The 20975-nt window shown below is 40.4% G+C and overlaps 1 protein-coding gene and 1 long non-coding RNA gene across 2 annotated transcripts in view; one reads left to right on the top strand and one right to left on the bottom strand.

Moving 5' to 3' along the window:
* LOC121106299 overlaps positions 1–4924 on the top strand; it is a 66928-nt gene extending 62004 nt beyond the window's left edge. Inside the window, exons 7-8 of the long non-coding RNA XR_005838904.1 lie at positions 2941–3263; positions 4275–4924. This is a non-coding gene — a long non-coding RNA (uncharacterized LOC121106299). The remainder of the gene's footprint in view (positions 1–2940; positions 3264–4274) is intronic.
* The window catches only part of MPP7 (membrane palmitoylated protein 7), a 220590-nt gene continuing 199616 nt past the window's right edge, over positions 2–20975 (bottom strand). Inside the window, exons 13-17 of the mRNA XM_008683883.2 lie at positions 19337–19417; positions 6134–6227; positions 4996–5104; positions 3304–3447; positions 2–2824 (exon numbers count right to left, since the gene is read on the bottom strand). Of these exons, the coding sequence (XP_008682105.1) occupies positions 2645–2824; positions 3304–3447; positions 4996–5104; positions 6134–6227; positions 19337–19417 (608 nt within the window). The 3' untranslated portion in view covers positions 2–2644. The remainder of the gene's footprint in view (positions 2825–3303; positions 3448–4995; positions 5105–6133; positions 6228–19336; positions 19418–20975) is intronic.

Here is a 20975-nt window from a genome sequence, read left to right as displayed (position 1 = left end):
ATTAAGATCAAAGGTTTTCCATTACATTTATTTAGAAATCCTTACTAGTCAAAAAGAAAATAAATAGAAATCTAGATCTTCAAGAAGATTTTAATAACAGTTTTGTAATCTATGAAGATTACAGGTTTGTCAATTTTAAATGATTTAGATACATTCAATCATTACACAACACCAGGAATGTCAGCCTTAAAGATACTAAGAACATCTATAGGAGTAATTAAAGCAACAGGAAAAAATATCTCCATTTCACCTTTTTAACTGACTCTAATTTGGTAATCATAGGAACACAGAATTTCCTGATCTCAGATTTTAAATATATGGACTGAAAAATATAAACATTGCTCCTCTCTCAAATAGTGGCTGACACTGTCTTGGGAGCTGGCCGAACTAGCACAGTGAGGAGACCGTGCCCGTCTCCTTGCTGGAGGAGGTCTGGGTGCAGACACGAGAGTCCAGGGCCTTCTGCAAGTTACCAACGAGCCCCTGGCACTGCCTAACTCAGTTTGAACCTAATCTCTAAACATCAAAATGGCTGCGTAAATATCACTTGCAAAGCCATGTACCTAATAAAAGATTTCTCAAATTGTTAGGATGCCCCTTTTCATTAAAGAAAAAAACCCCAAAAAACAAAAAAACAAAAAAACCAAAACATTGTTCAGTTCTAGTGTGAAAAGGGAGAAAGATCTGGGCAGTTATATTTTTACATAACACCCCATCACCACCAACAGCCAAAAGGACTCTCTTTCCACCACATTACAACACCCTCTACCCCCACGGTAAAGAATTCAGTTGGACTGCCTAAATTATTCAGACAATTGCCTAGATAATTATACGTTTTCCATTACTCTTTGTACAGGAAGTTTTGATTTAGAGGAGATGTTAGCCAGGGTTCAAAGAGGAGTCTATTCTACCCAAACTCTCCGTGTAAGACTTGTATTATCTTAGAGCAGCCATACAACTTTAAAGTATGGCAGCCCTCTTCCCCACTCTTTTAAAAAACTAAATGGCTTGCTGTTGAGTTTATAAATGTGGAACTCACTGTCTGGATTACGTTAAGTAACATTTAGTCTGTTTTAGTGTTGAGTGTGTATCAAGGCCACTGCAGTAGTTTTTGTCTGTTTCTAATATGAAATTTGACAGGTCTGAAGGAAATCCAGTGGATAACGCTACCAAATGCACGGGCGCTTAGAACACTTGGGGGCTGTCTGTACGAACAAAGGTCAATATTTACATGGAATGTTGACCCTGACTTATAAAACTACTCTTTTAAATTATGACATCTTTACATACAATTTATTTTATGAATAGCTCCATTTGATAATTAAAAAAATATGCCTTTCAAAGATTTCATAAATATATAAAATTTCCCTACATTCTATTTTTCTTTAAACATGACATCTAAACTCTCTTTACAAATCAACAAAAAATATTTTCTGTTTGAAAGTCACAGATGCAATGATTTTTGATCGGCAGGGTCTTACTGCATGCAAGAATGGCAAGACGTGTTCTCTTTTACAACTTGCAGACCTTTCTAGTATCTCGAGCTATGTGATTTATTTGCTGAAGTTCAGTAGTAACAAAGAAAAATGAGAGCCCATCTAAATATTTACAATACAAGAGTCTTTCTTAAAATTCTTTAAAAATGGTTAAGATTAGGACGGTACCTGACCAGCGGTAAGAGTTAAGTTTGATGATGAGGAAGTTCACGTGACACAGAACGTTTCCAAAATACATCTTAGTGCAATTTAAATACATGATCAATTGCACATGTGAAAAATGATCACATTTTAACTGTATCGATAACACGTAAAACATCTACTTTTAGAACAGGAATCACACTCTTACAATTCATTGGATGATGACCCTGTCTGAGGATGTACAAATAAAAACGTCCCTTGTAATCGTTACTCGCCCCAAGATATCACCAGCCTTACAAAATACCATAAGGAAAGGCGTTTGGTTACATATATAATCATTTTTAAAAGTCTTATCGTCCCTCATTAAATATTCAAGTCACTGATATGATGTAGTCCTACGAGGCCTTCTCAAGCTACAACATGCAGGCCACTCACTAAGGCAAATGTGTCATAATTCCTTTAAGAAAGATTTTTAAATACACTCTAACTATATTGTATATATGTAAGAAGAAGGTGGCGCTTTTAGAACAGTAAGAGGGCGCCTTCCTGTCAGCCTAGTGAACCCCTAGTGACCCGTCCGAAGAAGAGCCACGCTGTCCTGTTTGCCCGGAGCTGCTCGAGGCGGCTAATACCTTCAAATGTTAATGTACAAACTTGATGGAGGCACCACGTCTGAGACCCGCCGAAGCACTGAACTCCGTATCAATTCTCTAGCTGTTTCTCTCTAAAAAGTCCAACCTCATCTTGGAGATACAGCTGTATACTAAAGACAACCAGAAGGTTCAAAGCTCTGCTCAAAATACAGGACTGTGCACCTTCTGAGTTTGGCTCTTCTACGCAAATATTGGGTTTGAAGTAAGGCTGGATAAAGACACAAAACCAACATTGAGTCTTAAGCAAGACTGCACATCCGCAACAGTGATACAGATGAAAAACCCGACCACCAGGACGGTACCTGATTTCCTCATGCGCTCTACAAAAAAGAGGACCGTGGGAACTTCCCTTAGTTATGAATGTAACCAGCTCACGGGAACCCAGTGGGCTTCCGTCTCTAATTTGTCGAAAGTTGTTTTTAGCTCATTGAATGCCACGGTGAGGTCATCATTTACTATAATTTTGTCAAAAAGGTGACCATACTGATTTTCCATTATCTGTGCAGATTTAATCATTTCCTGAAAGTCTTCCTCCTGCAAAAGGAAGTATTAAAAAAACTTTGGTTAACCAGGCAATTTTATCACTTTACATGGACGCAGACATTTCCACAACTGGCTTATCAGATGCTCTTCTGTGTTTCCTCTTTCAGCCACAAATGAAAATGGCCCTCTGGCCCTGCAGGTTCTTCAGACGTCGTAAGGGCCAATGCTCTCTCAGATCTGCTTGTAACTCAGCCGCTCGGACGGAGCTCCCACCTTCCGTGAACTGCAGGATTACCCCTCACTCAGTCATTACCGGGATAGGTCAGTCAATATAATAGGAGGATCTACTCACAGAGGCACAGAAAGCCGTTACAGTGCCATCACCCAAACTGTATGCACCCGAGTACAATCCTGTCTGTATCGCGTTCTGGACCACAGCATCTCCTACACCGTGTCCCCCGAAGGCTCCCGCCCGCACGGGTGATCCCAGGTACCACTTACGTCGTCTCACGGAGCATCACTGTACTTACTGTAAAAGGTTTTGCAGCACCTTGGTCATCTCTGCTTGAAATAATCTTGGCATTTTTTCTTGTCTCCCTCAAGCGCTCTATTGATGGAGGCTTTATAAATATCACGTAGGGCTTAAATTCGAGGGTCCTTAAATGCTTCACTGTCTGCAAGGAAGAAGATACATTTTTATTTCTTTATAACGTCATGAGTGAATTTTACAATAAAACCAAAGTTTCTTTCAAAGGAGAAAATTCCTTAAAATTATCTAATTAAGGCCAGTTCTTTCAATATATTATTCAATCAGTTGTTGACCATTAAATGTCCTAATTCTATACCCCTGAAAAAATGGTGGAGAATGTAAGTTGCCTTTTAAAATGTTTTGAAATATGTCATAATGAACAGAAGCAGCTAAAAATATCATAAAACTGATTTTTAAATCAAATACTCAAAAGATGCTATGAGTTAACTAACTCTGCACATGAAAGTCTTCCAAACATCCCATCTAAGCCTCTTCCTGATCTCAGGTAGGACTCTGTCATTCTGTCTGTCTCGTTGGCCATTCTGTCCTTTGGAGTGTCCTAAAAGGGCGTCTGCTTTCCATGAAGCTTGTCAACACTCTCCCACCAAAACATCTTACATAATTTACGCTGTGCTTCTGAGGACTCAGCTGCAGTTGACGGGGAATGGTAAAAGGGTGGGGGTGTATCACCTCTTGCCTGTGCGTCAGCGCCTCCCCAGAATGGGAGTATAAACCATGAACTCCCCCGCAAGGTTACGGCGGGGGTGGGGGCGGGGCTGGAGGCTCTCTCTGTCCGCAGGGCTAGCGAGGCTCTGGGGACTGAGAGCTGGACCCACACTGAGGAAGCGGGACACGACTAGCCCCAGTGCACTGGCAGGGAGACGCTGCACGAGCAGGAGTATCCTACCCGTCGCCGGGGCCTAAGTGAAGGGGGCAGCGGCCCTGCTGATTCTTGGGATGCTTTTACTCCAGGTCCATCCCCCTGAAGAGGAACGAAGGGCTTCTCCAGGCCGTTCCGGCTCCTGGAGGTTGTGCACCCATCAGTGGAGCGAGACTCTGCGGCCTCTGGGTAACAAGGAAAACGCGAGGGGCTGGGTCCCTGCTGGAGGAGATGGGGTTCAAAAAGAACTGAATGGCTTCAGCCACTGGCCTCCTCGGTCCACAGTGTTCACAAGCGGCCCAGCCGGCAGCAGGGATTCGCCCGACAGCTGCAAGAAGACCTCATTCAGCCCCACTCCTGGGAGATGCCCCACAGCTCTGGGTAGGGGGCGCTGTACGCTTCTAGGATGTGCAGAGAATCAAGAGAAAGGGCCAAGACCCAAAGTGTCCATTGTAAAAATTACAGACGCTTATACTTAACACTTAAGAATATGTTATACATGTAGCAACCATTTTTTTTTTTTTAAAGAAAACGACACAGAAGAAATGTCTAAGAGCCCTTGTACTTGGCAAACACGGAATACAAGCAAGAGTTACACACAGACCTTGTGGCTTCCCCTACTCCTCTTTTCTAACACTATGGGCCTTTTTTTCTTCTCCCTCTCACCAGAGACTTCTCAAATTACACTTAAATGCTTTTGTCATTAGGAAAGCCACAGATATGCCCCAAAGTGAGTAGCCTTCAGATCTGTCCCCCATCCTGAAGGTTCACATGAAGCGTGGTAGCTCGCTGAATGGTGCCTTGTTCACGTACGTGAGGCTGAACATCCAACAAACAAACTTTGTTTTTAGCCAGGACCGACCGCACGGAGTCTATGCTTGTGCCGTAGTAGTTGTTTTTATATTCACCGTACTCAAGAAACCTGCAGGAAATCAGATCTGCATCAGCGCCATTTGTGAATTAATTACAGATAGAAGTGGAAAGACATAACTCAAATATATAAAAGATTTTTGCTGAACATGTTTTTTTTTACTGTGTTCAGTAAAATAAGTAGGGCCAAGTCCTCCAGAATGTCAATTTTAAAAAATCTTGTATTTTACATTTTCGAATCAGTAACACTTGCTTGTATTACACTTAAGCAGAAAAAAAGTACTTCAGTCCAGCAGTACTCTGTTTTCCATCACCTCTTTTTCAGAACTAATGCAATGCAATAAAACAGTGAATAAGCCAAACAATAGAAACTACTGAAATTTCACTGCACGCTACAGAGTAACCACGCTCAGCTTCAGAACGACAGGAGGAACTGCTTGGTGGCTAATGGAAGCAGGGCAGCCGATTACGTGCTATAAAAACACAATCGCTGTGCCAAACGTGGAAAAAAGCATTTTGATGTTTCAATAAAATCCCCAAATCCTGCATTAAAACACACATTGCTCCCTGATACCCTAAAATATTCCCGCTGAAGCAAATGGAGGACCTGGGGAGGTGGGGGAGTTAGAGCTGGCCAGAGGACATGGTACAAGCAAGGTGATGAACAGTATTTTTAATTGTCTGAAGAGCCAGTGAGGGAGACAGGTGTGCGTGGAAGAGATCGTGGAACTAGGAATCTATTACATCCGTGTTAGTTTTTTAAAGAAAATTCTATTCAAATTCTATGTTAAGATTCAATGAGTGGCGTAGAAAGAGGTCACAATAATATACGAGCAACATTCCCTCATCCTTCAAAATGATTCCTACCCATTTAAATACTTACCAGAAACACAGCAGCTCCAGGTTATTAAAAAATTACAGGTGAAGACTGGTAACACCTACTAATTGAATTATCACCTTTTTATCCATTTCAAATATTATAAAACTTAAAATATATTTCAAATGGAAGGTAACCCTCAGTTGCCTAAAACTGGATACAGAGGCACAGGCTTAAAAATAACCAACAAAAACTCCCACATACTTGTTATTTTGTACATCTGTCTCGAACAAATGCTTGGAAATGAAAATATATTCCACACCATCGCTCTCCTGGCTTCTTCTTGCTCTGGTTGTGTCTGCAATTTAATTAAAAAGAGTTTACAAACGTTTACATCAGCCACCCAGAGGAAGATACTTAAAAAAGAAATCATCATGTATTAAAGTATTTTTCGGGGCGCCTGGGTGGCTCAGTCGGTTAAGCATCTGCTTTCAGCTCAGGTCATGATCCCGGAGTCCCCGGATCTAGTCCCTCATTGGGCTCCCTGCTCAGCAGAGAGCCTGCTTCTCCCTCCGTCCCTCACCCTGCTTGGCGTTCTCTCTCTTGCTCTCTCAGATAAAGAAATAAAGAAAATCTTTAAAAAATAAATTAAATAAATAAATAAATAAATAAATAAATAAAAATGTATTTTTCATAAGCCAGATTTAAAAACTTAGGAAAAAGCAAATTAGCTAATAAAGTGTCATTCAGATTTTCTACTGATTTGAATATAGATTCAAAATTAAATTGCATTGGGTCTGTGCTATTCATTATTTTCAAGGTGCTCTAATATGTTAGATAAAAATGGTATTTTAACCCTTGAGGAAAAACTCCTGGCTTTTGCAGATAATGCTTATCATCATATTTACTGATTGCTGAAACAAGTCTAACGCCTGCTAGGTTGTAAGGTAAGCTCTGAAATTATTTTACTGTCTTCCACACACAGCGCAGAGTATGCCATCAATGTTTTGTTTTACTAACTGACTGAATTCGAAGACCTCTGTGTGCTATTCATTCCTCCTTTGCAAAATTATAAACACCTTCTTAGAATACTACGTTGCCGGTCTGCTACTAAGTTACAATGGAGCAGAAAATACAGGATTAACTATAAAAACATAACCAAACCTAAGGAGTTGCATGCCAACAGGGCAAGTGAAAAACTGACCATAGTTCATCCTTCCTGCAGCTTACAGCTAAAACACTCTGGGCCCAGACAACTATCTCAGCACTCTGAAAATAAATAAAGCAGGTAGACTGTGGAGAGGAATCAACCTGCATGGGGCAGAGTTTTAACTTTTGTTTCTTCTTAGCTTTGCCCTGAGGGTGAGAACATTTACAGAGCAGCATGTGTTCTGGGTGACTCGATTCCAGTAGGAGCCCTTTTTGGTGAAAAGAACCAAGAAAAAACAAAAAAGCCCTTACAAATTGAAGAGTGTGGAGGTAATCCAGGAACACTGGTGAAGAAAATATTCTAATGCTGTGTAGGAACCAAGACCAGCTAAATAACAACCCCACTTGCGGTTCAGACTCAAGCTAACACTGTTTTCAGACGTGGACTGAGATTAGAACACACAAGTCTCAGCCTAGCCTGTGAATAACAGCAGCACAGAACACCCCCAAACCAACGTAGAAAAGGCTTAGAGAACTGAGCTGTGAACTCGGCACACCAGTATCAGACTCTCCCCTGAACCACGTGACAGGGAAGACCCAAACCAGTGTAGCAAAAACTTAAGAGAACTGAACTGAGATTGAAACAACTCAGAAAATGAGACAGAAGTTAAGGTGTAAACATAAAAGGGTGATTACTTCCTAAAGTGAAAACATTCTCCAGACTGTTCACACCCCTCCACAATCTTCCTGCTTTACTCATTTTCAAAGTGCTCAGATAGCTGTCTGGGGCCCACAGTTTCTAGTTGTAATCAGCAGTAAGGATGGGCTATAACCAGGTTTCACTTGCCGCATTGGCACTGCAACTCCTCATGGTTTTTGTTTGTTTTTAAAGTTAATCCTGTATTTTCTAATCCAGTGTAAGCAGGACCTAGAGTTTATAGAACAGTGCATTCGTAATATCCACAATGCAATTTAAAATTATTCAGAATACAAGAACTAAGAAATTATGACCAATTCTCAAGAGGAAAATGGTAGATGGCAACTCTGAATGACCCAGAAGTTAGAACTACCAGACAAAGAATTTAAGGCAACTATTTATAACTGTGTTTTAGAAAGTAAAGGAAAACACATCTGAAATGAATGAAAATATGAATTCTCAGAGAAATGGAAACTATAAAGAAGAACCAAATGGAAATTTTAGAACGGAAATATACTATATCTAACAGAAACAAGTTGCTAGATGGGCTAGGCAGCAGAATGGAGAGGACAGAGAAAAAAGCCAATGAACTAGAAGGTAGACCAATGGAAATCATAAAATCGGAGCAACAAAGAAAAAAAAAAGATTGAAAAGATATAAATGGAGCCTGAGGGACCTGTGTAATATATATGTAATTTGGATGCTAGAGGAGATGAAAAGATATTGAAGCACAAAAAAAAAAAATGTATTTGAAGAAATAATGGCCCTAAGCTGCTAAAATTTGGTGAAAGACAAACATTTTACAAATTTCAGAAGCTCAACAAATCTCAAATAGGATAAATTGAGAGAAAAATCATGCCTAGACACGTCAGAACCAGAGTACTAACAGCCAAAGATAAAGAAAAAAACCTTAAAAGCATCTAGTTAAAACCAATACAGTACACATGAGGAATAATGATTTCAATGACTACAGATTTATTATAAATCGTAAAAACAAGAACTCAATGAAATTAATTATCTAGACTTGAAGTACTGAAAGAAAAGAACTTCACCTAAAATATCCTTCAAGAGAAAAAGGCAAACCGAACACCTTCTCAGTAGAAGAGAGACTAAGAGAATTCATCAGCATATCTGTTCTAAAAGAATATTCAAGGAAGTTTTTAAGCTAAAAGGAAATGTTAAGAAGGAAATTTATATCTTCAAGGAACGAAGAAAGAGCAACAGAAAGAACAGCTGAGTAGAAACAGAAGTCTGTTTTCTTCTCTTACATTCCTTAAACATACACACACATATATAAATAACTGATTTAAAAGTTATAATATCTGGTAGAGTTTTCAATGTACGCAGACACACGCATTTGTCATCTAGCACAAAAAGGACTAGGACAAAAAGGGATTTAAATGACTGCAAGGTTTCTATATATTACGTGAAATGGCATGAAGCTAACTCTAAGTAGACAGTGAATGGTTAGACATGAAGCATGTCGTAACCCCTAGAGCAACCAGTAACAAGTAAGGCAAAGACATATAAGCAGAGAGCCAATAGATAAATTGAAATGGAACACTAATAAATATTCAAATAATAATAATAAAAGAAATAAAAAGCAAAAAAAAATCGGGATACACAGAAAAACATAAAAGTATCTTAAATTTAATCATTTCCACAATTCAATAAATGTTAATTGATTTATATACTCCAATAAAAGGCAGAGAGAGAATGGGTGAAGAAGCAAGGCCCTGGTACAGGCTGTCTGTAAGTTTATAAGAAAGACACATTAAATATAAAGACACAGATAAGTTGAAAGTGAACAGATGGAAGACTATGTGTACCATGTAATCAGTAAGCATAAGGCAGCTAAAGTGTCTACTTTAGTATCAGACAAAAGACACTTTAAGAAAAAGAGTATGACCAGAGATAAAGAAGAATGTTTCATAATGATAAAAGAGAAACTTATAACAATTATAAATTTGTACGCACATAATAACAAAACTTTAAAATACATGAAGCAAAAATTGGCTGAGTTGAAATAGAGAAATGGACAAATTCACAATCAGAATAGGTTTTACCACCTCTCAACAACTGATAGAGCTGGACAAAATGCCAGTAAGACACGGGATCTACACACCACCACCACCGTCAGGGGTCTAATTAATACCTGTGTAATGCGACATCCAGTAACTGCAAAATACACATGATGTGTTTGTCAAAGGGAGATCATATGCTGGCCCATAAAAAGTCCCAATAAATTTAAAAGAAGCCAAATCATAAAGAGTCAATTCTCTATAAACCATATAATGAAAAACCAAAAATAAGATATCTAGGAAAACCTCAAATATCTGAAAATTAAATAACACACTTGCAAATATTATGATTCAAAAATGAAACACCAGAAGTGAGCAAAGACTGTGAAGCACATGACAAGGAAAATACAACCTACCAAAGCTAGGGGATAGAACACAGGGCACAGCAGGAAACATATCTTTACGTACTTCTGTTAGAAAAGAAGATCTAAAATCAGTGACTGAAAGTTCATTTTAAACACTGCTAGAAAGAAAAGATCAAAGTAAACCCAAGCCAAGGAGAAGAAAATAATAAACAGAAATTAACAAAATAGAAAAAAAGGAAAAAAAAAACCAAAATTTAAAATCTAATTACAGTGATTAAGAGAACAAAAATCGCCAATATAAATAATGAAAAAGGAGTTATTATCAGAGATCCTATGGACATTAAAAAGGATTAGAGAATATTACGCACCACTTTATGCCAACATCTTTGACAATTTAGACGACACGGAAAAATTTCTTCAAAGTATAAAGAACCAAAATTGAAACAAAAGGAAACAATACTTGAGCACCCCTGTATCTACTGCATGAATCTATTTTTTAAAGATTTTATTTACTTATTTGAGAGAGAGAGAGAGAGCACAAACAAGCAGGGGGCGGGCCAGAGGGGGAAGCAGACTACCTGCTGAGCAGGGAGCCCGACATGGGGCTCGATTCCAGGACCCCAGGATCAGGACCTGAGCCACAGGCAGATGCTTAACCGACTGAACAACCCAGGTGCCCCTAAATATATCTGGTTTTTAAAACCTTCCCCAAAAGAGTACAGGCCTAGATGGCTGATGAAGTCTGTCCATCATTCAGAATGAAATCACACAAATCCTACATCAACATATTTTTTGCATAAACAGGAATCACTACTTAATTCACTTTATGATAGTATAACCCTAATAGTAAAATCAAACAAAGACATTAAAAATATTACAGACCAATATCCCTCGTAAATTTAGATGCAAAAGTTCTTAACAAAAATATTAGCAAGTTAAATTCAACAATACACTTTCAAAAAAGATACCAGATCATGACCAAGTAGACTTTATCTCATGAATGAGAGGTTGGCCAAACATTTGAAAATCAATGGAATTCACATTAATAGAATCAAGGATAATACATGATCATTTCAATGTATCTAGAAAGAGCATTAGAAAAAATTTCAACACCCATTCATGACAAAAAGTCTCAGCAAACTAGGTATCACAGAGAATAATGCTTTCAAACAAATAATGGGGCATCGATGAGTCAACATCATACTTAATGGTAAAAGATGGGAGTTATATTCCCTTGAGATCAGAAACAAGGCAAGTCTGCTAAATAACATGAAAAAATAACTTGAAATGGATCAAGACCTAAATGTTAAATGTAAAACTATAAAACTTCTGGAAAAAGCAGAGGATTTTTAGACAGAGCACCAAAAGCACAAAACATAAAATAATAAATTAGACTTTGTCAAAATTAAAAACTTTTGGTTTTTGAAAAACAACATTAAGAAAATGAAAAGACAGGATGCCTGGGTGGCTCAGTTGGTTAAGCATCTCATTCTTGATATCAGCTCAGGTCATGATCTCAGGGTCCTGAGACTGTGTCCTGCATTGGGCTCTATGCCAGGTGCGGAGCCTGCTTAAGATTCTTTCTCTCCCTCTGCCCCTCCCCCACCTTGTGCTCACTCTCAAAAAAAAAAAGGCAATCCACAGACTGGGAAGAATATATGAATAACACACTTATCATATAAAAGACAGATCCAGAATATATAAAGAATTCTCAAAACTCAGACAACAGAATTTTTAAAAATGGGCAAAATATCTGAATAGACACTTTACCAAAAGAGATGATGCATAAATGAGTGTGTCCACGAAATGCTGTTCAACCTTATTAGTCATTAGTTAAATGCAAATTGAAGTACAATGAGATACCACTACACACATAGAGGCATACCTAGCTTTATTGTGCTTTGCTTTATTGGGCTTCACAGACACTGCTTTTGGTTGTTTTGTTTTTAAAACAAATTGAAGATTTGTGGCAAGTCTATCAGTGCCATTTTTCCAACAGTATTTGCTCACTTTATGTCTCTGTGTCACATTTGGTAATTCTCGTGGTGTCTCCAACTTTTTTATTATTGTATCTGTTATGGTATCTGTGATCAGTGATCTTTGATGTTACTATTGTAGCTGTTTGGGGTGCCATGAACTTTCCTCACATAAGATAGTGAACTTAATCAACAAATGTGTGTGCTCGGACTGCTCCAGTGACTGGCCATTTCCCCAATCTCTCCCCCTTTCCTCAGGCCTCCCCATTCCCTGAGACACAACAATATTGAAATTAGGCCAATTCAAAACCTTACAACGGCTTCTAAGTGTTCAAGTGAAAGGAAGAGTCCCACCTTCTTACTTTAAGTCAAAAGCTAGACGTGATTAAGCTTAGTGAGGAAGGCATGTGCAAACCTGAAACTGGCTGAAAGCTCTTGCACCAAACAGTCGACTTGTGAATGCAAAGAAAAATTCTCGAAGGAAATTCAAAGCGCTACTTCAGTGAATGCACGGATGATAAGAAAGTGAAACAGTCTTATTGTTGATATGGAGAAAGTCTGAGTGGTCTGGAGAGAAGATTGCACCAGCCGTGACGTTCTCCTAAGCCAAAGCCTGATGCAGAGCAAGGCCCCGACTCTCTTCCGTTCTATGAAGGCTGAGAGAGGTGAGGAAGCTGCAGAAGAAAAGCTGGAAGCTAGCAGAGGTGGGTCCATGAGGTTTAAGGAAAGAGGCCGTGTCCATAACAGAATAGCACAAGGTGAAGCAGCAAGTGCTGGAGTAGAAGCTAGAGCAAGCTCTCCAGAAGATCCAGCCAAGACCATTAATGCAGGTGGCTACACTAAGCAGATTTCCACTTAAATGAAATAGCCTTATGTTGGAAGACAACGCCATCCAGGACTTATAGCTAGAAGTCAACGCCTTGCTTCAAGCTTCAAAGGACAGTCTGGCTTGTTAGGGGCGAATGCAGCTGATGACTTTAGGTTGAAGCCAGTGCTCACTGACTGTTCCGAAAATCCCAGTGCCCTTAAGAATTATACTAAATCTACTCTGTCTATGCCCTGTACATGGAACGACAAAGCCACGATGACAGCACATCTATTTACAACATGGTTTACTGGATAGTTTAAGCCCACTGTTCAAACCTAGTGCTCAGAAAGATTCCTTTTAAAATACGACTGCTCATTGACAATGCGCCTTGTCACCCAAGAGCTCTGATGGAGAGTATGGTACAACAAGATTGTTATTTTCATGCCTGCTAACAACATCCATTCTGCAGCCCATGGATCAAGGAATAATTGTGGCTTTCAATTCTTATTATTTAAGAAATACATTTCTGTAAGGCTATGGTTGCCACAGATAGTGATTCCTGGATCTGGGCAAAGAAAATTGAAAACTGACTTATGGAAAGAAAACTTTACTTTGGAAAGGATTCACCATTCTAGATGTCCTTAAGAACATTTATGATTCATGGGAAGAGGTCAAAATATCAACATTAACAGTTTGGAAGAAGTTGACTCCAGTCCTCATGGATGACTGTGAGGGGTTCAAGCCCCAAGTGGAGGAAGTCACCGCAGATGTGGTGGAAACAGCACAAAAATTAGAATTAGAAGCGGAGCCTGGAGATGGGAATTACTGCCATCTTGTGATAAAATTTTAACGGATAAAGAGATGCATCTTACGGATGAGCAAAGAAAGTGGCTTCTTGAGGTGGTGAAGAATCTCTGAAGATTGTTGAGATGACCAAAGAGATTTAGAGTATTACATTACCTGAGCTGATAAAGAAGCACAATGTTTGAGAGGACTGCGTCCAATTTTGGGAGAAGCTCTATGGGTAAAATGCTATCAAACAGCACTGCATGCTACAGAGAAATAGTTCATGAACGGAGAGTCCACTGATGCACCGAACCTCATTATTGTCTTATTTTAAGAAGTTCCCATAGTCACCCCGCCTTCAGCAACCAGCACCCTGGGCAGTCAGCGGCCAACCACCTCAAGACAAGACCCTCCCCCAGCAAAAATATGACGACTCACTGAAAGCTGAGATGATGGTCAGCACTGTTTAACAATGAAGTATTTTAAAATTAAGGTAAGCACATTGTTGTTTCAGACATAATACTATTGCACACTTAAGAGACTACAGTATAAGCATAAATACTATTTCTTTTAGGAATAATTTTTATATGTACTGGGAAACCCAGAAATTCATTTGAGCTGCTTCACTGCCGTATTCGCTTTATTGTGGTGGCCTGGAACTGAACCGTAATATCCCTGAGACAGGTCTGTATGACACGGAGATAAACTTAAAGGGCTCACTACATCAACGGTCGGCAAAGCTGTGCAGCACCTAGATCTTGCATACACGGCTGGTGGGTTGGAAGATGGTATGACCATTTTGGAAAATGGTTTGGTAGGTTCTTAAATACGATCCGGCCATTCTATTATGACTTATTTACCCAACAGAAACAAAAACATATGTTCATCAGACTATTTAGCTTATAGGTTTATCTGTAAAAACGAAACATGGGGGGGGAGCCCCCAAGTATCCATCAGCAGGGAAATGGATGGCTAAATAAATTATAGTATTTCCGTACAGTGGAATACCACTGAGCACTGAAAGGGGATGAATTGTTGCTCGTGAAACAACCTCGGTGAATCTTAAACTCATGCTGGGTGAAGTAAGCCAGGCAAAAAGAATTTGGGAACATACTGTATAATTTTATCTATATAAAGTGCTAGATGATTCAAACTAATCTATAGTTTCAGAAGGTAGATCCATGGCTGCCCAAGGCCAGGGGGAGAAGGATGGATTACAGAAGGCATGCGGAGATTTTCTGGAGACGGAAATGTTCAGTATGTTGACTGTGGTGATGATTTCATGTGGGTCTACATACGTTAACATTGATCTAATTGTACATGTGAAGTATGTGCGGCTTATTTACTTCAATTATATCTCAATAAAGGGAAAACTGTGGGAAGTGAGAAAAAAGTAACCCAATACAAGAAGTAACAGATTTATAAAACCCAATTAATTTAAATTATATGAACAATTTTAGTTGGACTTCTATTTAGTTACCAAGCATATTTTAATACGATAGATCTCCTGGAACTGTTTTTTGTATTTCAACTGGTAAAGCACCAAGAAGGTATGCTATTTTTTATGAGGTGTCACACCTTTTGCAGGAATACCATGAAATACTAATAAATTTAATTCTATCATAAAAGCTAAGAATGAATTTCACAACAGAAATAGAATCTGTTAAGTGTATATAACGTAATACACATCTGAGAGTTAGAAAGATAGTAAAATTGGTATGATGCCCTGCTTTGGAATTTAGGGTTAATATTCAACAGTTTCATTTTTGTTTACTGCTGTTCCTTTACCAAATAGTAAGCTTCATAAAAATGTATTGTTGAAAAATCAAAATTGAGAATTTTATGTGCATTAATTTGTCTCTGACGAACTGAGAAAAAGTTATTTTTATTCACTCTGAAAATGCAGCACAGTTGTAAGGATCACCGCCCTGACGTGTGGAGTCCCCGGGAAGGTTAAAAGTAGAACCACACAAGCCAACGAGACATTTGTGGCGCTGCCAAACACATTTAAAAGTGAACATATGCTTATCGGGAGCACCCCAAATTATCCAGGCCTGATGTAACTTTACCACTGAAGAATTTTAGTGTTAATCACAGTGAGGGACCACAGGAGTCACACAGACTCACTCACGGTGAGGAATCCTGAGTAAGGGATCCGGAAATTCTTGAGAAGGGAACTCAAAGGGAAAGATGGACATATTAACCACAATGTAGGCCACCACTCACTACAGTTCACTGTCTGCGTACCCCCTTTGTTGACAGTGTAAGACAAACACCGAACAAATACGAGACCAGCTCCAAACTCGACCCTCTTCCCCTGCTTCAACAAAATTCCCAAATAACTGCCATGGTGAGACAAGAAAAAAAAAATTTTTTTTAAATTGGTACCCTAGTTCTTACATATATATTTTAGAAATCTCAACTGAGATTTCTATGGACAAAGAAGTGTTACAGAACATGAGTTCCCTGAAACCTATGAAAACATATAACTATGATATATGCCTTCACGAGAAACCACAAAGTGATTAACAGGTGTGGTTGACGATGAGTGCCCAAATTCCAGACTAGACTTTGGAATCCATCAAGTCTTTGACATCGACTGCAATACAGTTTGTTAACTACTTTATTTTAATTTCCTGAGACAGCCTTTCGAAAGGCTGGTTATATTACTAGTCATTTCAATGTGCTGATGGCCACCTGGAGCCTCACCGCAGTGTCGATGCTGCTCACTGAGGCTGGGATTTGCCACAAAGAAGCAAACGAGCAGAAAACAGGCCTCGGCCACCACCTTCTTTAAAAGCAACTCGGAATGTTTAATGCGGTGACGTCGGTATTTTGTAAAGATCATCTAATCTGTTCTGCCATTGTAGCCCGAGGGCGGCAGTATTTACCTCACTTAGCATCCCTTTAAATTGTTTTTAAATTGCAATAATTGTAGATTCACAGACAGTTGCAAAAACAGCCTAGAGAAGATCCCCTGTAACGATCACCCCGCTTTCTCCAATAAAGGAAGGCGTTCAACTTCCGTAACTGCAGTGCGGTCGAGCCTGGCAAAATGACATCCGCGAACCACAGTGAGCTAAAGTACCAAGTATTTCTTTTTAACGTACAGAGAAGTTCACACATAAGCTTAATGAGTTTTCACAGTTCGGAAAACGCCCGTGAGAGCAGCGCTCGGCCACGGAACGGGACATTTCCAGCACTCCAGAACACCCTTCCAACCCACCTCCTCAAGATTTCTAAGAGCGCACGCTAGCACTGCTTTTACTGTATTTGTAAAAATGACTCCTACCGCATATTCTCTTTTGTGTCTGCCTCTGCTCGCTGAACATGTTTGGGGGATTCATTTGTGTGGCTGTGTTGCAGTGGCAAACCGTGCATTGCCGTCTTCCGCTGTGTGAACATAGCATCACGGTACCTCTCCAGTCTCCTCCTGCTGGGCATTTGGGTCGTTTCCAGTTTGAAGCTCTTGCGCATCATGTTTCTAAGACTACCCGAGGGCATGCTGTGTGCGTCTCTGGTGGCTGCGTACTAGGAGTGGAACCGCGGGGTCGTGGGGTCGATGTTGGCTCAGCCTTAACAGACACTGCCACTTAGTTTTCCAAAGTGGGTGAAATTAATTTACACTCCCACCAGCAATGTGTGAGAGTTCCATTGCTCCCCATTGTTTTCAACTTACCCATTCTGGTGGAGATTTAGTAGTACATTTTGGGGAAAGATTTAGAGTTAAATATATAACAGAATACTGGTCGAATAATCAAAGCAATAATTTTTCTCTAGATAATCAAGACTCTACCTGGAGTATTTTACAAAGCAAAACAATCTCAAATTCCAACACTGTTCTTAAAATATATTCTTCTGTAATTAATTAAATCACCCGGAGTTCATGCTATGGCTGTTATTTTCCAAAGATGTGCAGTGTTACGAGTCACTTGGGATATATAAAATAGACTTTCAGGCATTCTGTCAGGTTTCCTGAAGGAGAATCTCTTTGGAAAGGCCTTGGAATCTTTTCCTAAGAAGCCCAAGAGATTTTTATCATCAGGCGAGTCTGGAAAACACTGCTCTGTGGGGATTCTCTGACATTAACACCTGTTTAAAAGTGATTCTGAGTGGAAAATTACTACTTCGGGGATTTCTTTGGAGAGTCCCAGCCGCAGAACCTTTCTGGATGTTGTCAATTTCTTTAACAACCTCAGAGACAGATGTTATCTGAAGTGTTGGATAGATTGAGGCCAAGTACGTTGCCCTAGGTCCTTGAGTAACACCAAAACTGTCATAACGGGTTATGTTTGGGAGACAGCCTTATTGGTATTTATCATCTTCCAAATAAATCGATGTTTATTACTAACTGTGAGACAATAAAGAGCATCCGTAGTTGGAAAAGACTGTGTAGTGTTGTATGGGGGGAGGAGGGACATGGAAAGTGGAGTCTTGGTGGGTGCAACTATGACGTGTACAACTCTGGGCAAGCCCATCTCCTTTCTCCCTGCTTCCTCCTCTGTGGCAGGCAGATGTTGCTCAGTGGTTGGGACGATGAAATGAAGACAAATAAAGGAGATGAATACATGGTAGGAAATTAACACATGCATTTTTCCCCCTTTGTCATCTGTTTTTCCACCCTTCAGCTACTTTGTAATTGCTAAGACTGACAATTGTTTTGTAAAATTCTTGAATTACCCACATATTGCGAATCAGCTTTTGCAAGAGAAGTGAATAATTAAAGTTAAAAAAAAAAAAAAAGGAAAAAAACACTGTTTAATTCCACATTTCCACATTTTCCTTTCCTTTCATCTCTGTTGGTGGAAACCAATGGCCCTGTAACGTATGGCTGAAAATGATTATAAACAATAATTTGGAAAAATGCAGTAACAAGGAGTAACTTGAGGTAATAGAGAACTATAATTTTAAAATAAAGTTGAACTCTTCCAAAACTAGAGAACACTGCTCAGGGCCATATACAAACAGTTGTGTTTTTTGTTTTGTTTTGTTTTTAACAGTACCAAAACCACTTGAAAAAGCCAACATTTCAATTTTAGCCTTTTAGACGGCTTTCTAACATCAACACATTAAGTAGTCAAACGGCATTTATTCTGGAGGTCAAAATGCTTCCAGCATCACATTTCACTTGTAAGAAAGCCTATGAAAACCTCTTTTATAAAAATAGATCTAATTCTGTATACTGAAAAGAAGCCCACCATATTTGGATTATATGGCCATGAAAGGCCCATTTAACACCATCTGCCAATTACTACATATAAAAAGTAATTAAGAAAGGCTTCTATTAGAAGAGGCCTCCTTCGGCTCTCTGTGGGTTGGTCCTTCTGATCTTAAACCTGGTGAAAACCTCTGGAAAACATTAGCACTTATTTTAGGAAGTAGAAGAGTCAGGCTTTTATTTAGGAGAAAATCTGTAAATACTAATTTAGTGTCATATGTATATTAAAATTCACCATAAAAACTGAGAATAGAGAAGCCGTGATTAACAAACGTCCTGCCAACGGTCTCTGCAGTCTGGGGCAATCCCTTCACTCCCGTGCCTCAGTTTCCTGCATACTTGCTAGGGCTGTTGTGGGTCCAGAGGCTGAATGCCTGCAACGGGGCCAGATGCCACCCACGCTAGGTCAGTGCTGACCGATCGCTACTGGGGGAGCAGGGAACTTACGGGGCACTGTCACGCCGTAGTGTTGGGTGTCACTGACGAGCAGCTTTCGTTTCAGTTCATTCAAACCGACTCCTACAGGGCCTGAAAGACAGCAGAATACAAACGCGGCATGAAACCAAACACCATTTAAACACGTCTATAATTCACAGAAGGAGCACGTGGGTCCCACCTGGCATCCCGAGTAGAGTATCTCGAGGTCAGGGGTACCGAAGGAAAAGCTAGTTCGTTTGTTGCTTTTTTACTATGAGAATGTAAATCCCTGCCTTTCAAAGATGAGAAATACTTAGGTTTTCAGTGAAACACACACCAGAGTATCTGAGTCTATCACCGAGTGACGGTATCCGGAAGAGCCTAAAAAAGTATATACGCCTGAGACGGCCGAAGTGCAGAGTTGGGCACCTGCTGTTTCAATTTCAGATGTTTGTAGAGCTTAATAAAAGAACATCCTTGAACGTTAATTTTATTTTAGAGCCAAATCTAATGATGTGTTTTACATTTGCAAAACCGTCCGCCACATGTACCCCGGTCAAGGTAACTCTCCTGACACCGCTTTCAGTGGGTCCTTAAGCGTTTGACAACCGGCACAGGCCAGAGGTGCAGAAAGCAGTCCGTGTATACCGAGTAAACACCCCCATGGACAAGGCATAGTGCAGATGCCGTGCGGAACAGAAGTGAACGCCGCCTTCAAAGAAAGTAACCGGGTTGAGAGAGTCACACAAAAGGATGATGAGACTGGGCGCGAGGTTTCAAGGAGGAGTCCAAACACAAGTTAGAAGGTCACAAGCCCCGAATGGCTAACGTCTCGCAACTCGGCCGTCAGGGCGGCGGGCAGAACGCAAGCTGCAGGCCCGGACTGTCCTGGGTTAGAGTCCCCTCTTCACTACTCCTTCCCCTGGTGATGCTGGATGCCGGGGTCTGCATGTGTGTGCCCCCCGCCCCCAATTCACGTGTTGGAATCCCAGCGCCCAAGGCATTAGAAGGGGGGGCTTTTAGGAGGTGCTTAGGTCATGGTGGAGCTCTCAGAAAGGGATGGGTGCGCTTGAAGAAGAGATTCCACAGAGCTCCCTCCACGTCCAGCATGTGAGGACACAGCAGACGTGTGTGACCTGGAAGAGGGCCCTCGCCCGGCTGTGAGGGCACCTGTCCACCAACTGCCAGCCTCCAGGACCGTGAGTAGTCAATTTCCGTTGTGGACAGGCCACCCCGCCTGTGGTATCTCATAACAGCAGCCCGGGGGGAGGGGGGGAGCTGGGTCCCTAAGAAAGTTATTGTCTTTGAGCCTTGATTAGACTCATGCTAATTCGGAAAGTAATCACGCTCCCTCTCTTGGAAGGATCCCGGGAATCCAGGCATTTGTATTATTCCCTTGGCTACTTCCTCTTATGGGCTTTGAGAAGAATAAGGTTTTATGCTGGACAGTGAAGAACAGACAGGTGGACAGAGAAGAGAATGGAGGCCATCTTGGGTGGAGGGAAAAGTTGAGTGAAGGTGAAGTTGGAGTTGGGGGGCTGTGCCCTCCTTGCGTTACCGACACTTTTAGGGCCCTCCCCTGTCTCCCCTGCTGGTCACTCACTAACACCTTCCATCTTTCCGAGAACTGCTGTCAAGTACCAATTCCCTGGTGCTCAGCTCTCCCTTT

Source organism: Ursus maritimus, unplaced genomic scaffold (genome assembly GCF_017311325.1).
Source record: "Ursus maritimus isolate PB19 unplaced genomic scaffold, ASM1731132v1 scaffold_31, whole genome shotgun sequence".
NCBI lineage: Eukaryota > Metazoa > Chordata > Mammalia > Carnivora > Ursidae > Ursus > Ursus maritimus.
The sequence above is the reverse complement of the archived record's forward strand: the minus strand, read 5'-3'. Positions and strand labels throughout refer to the sequence as shown.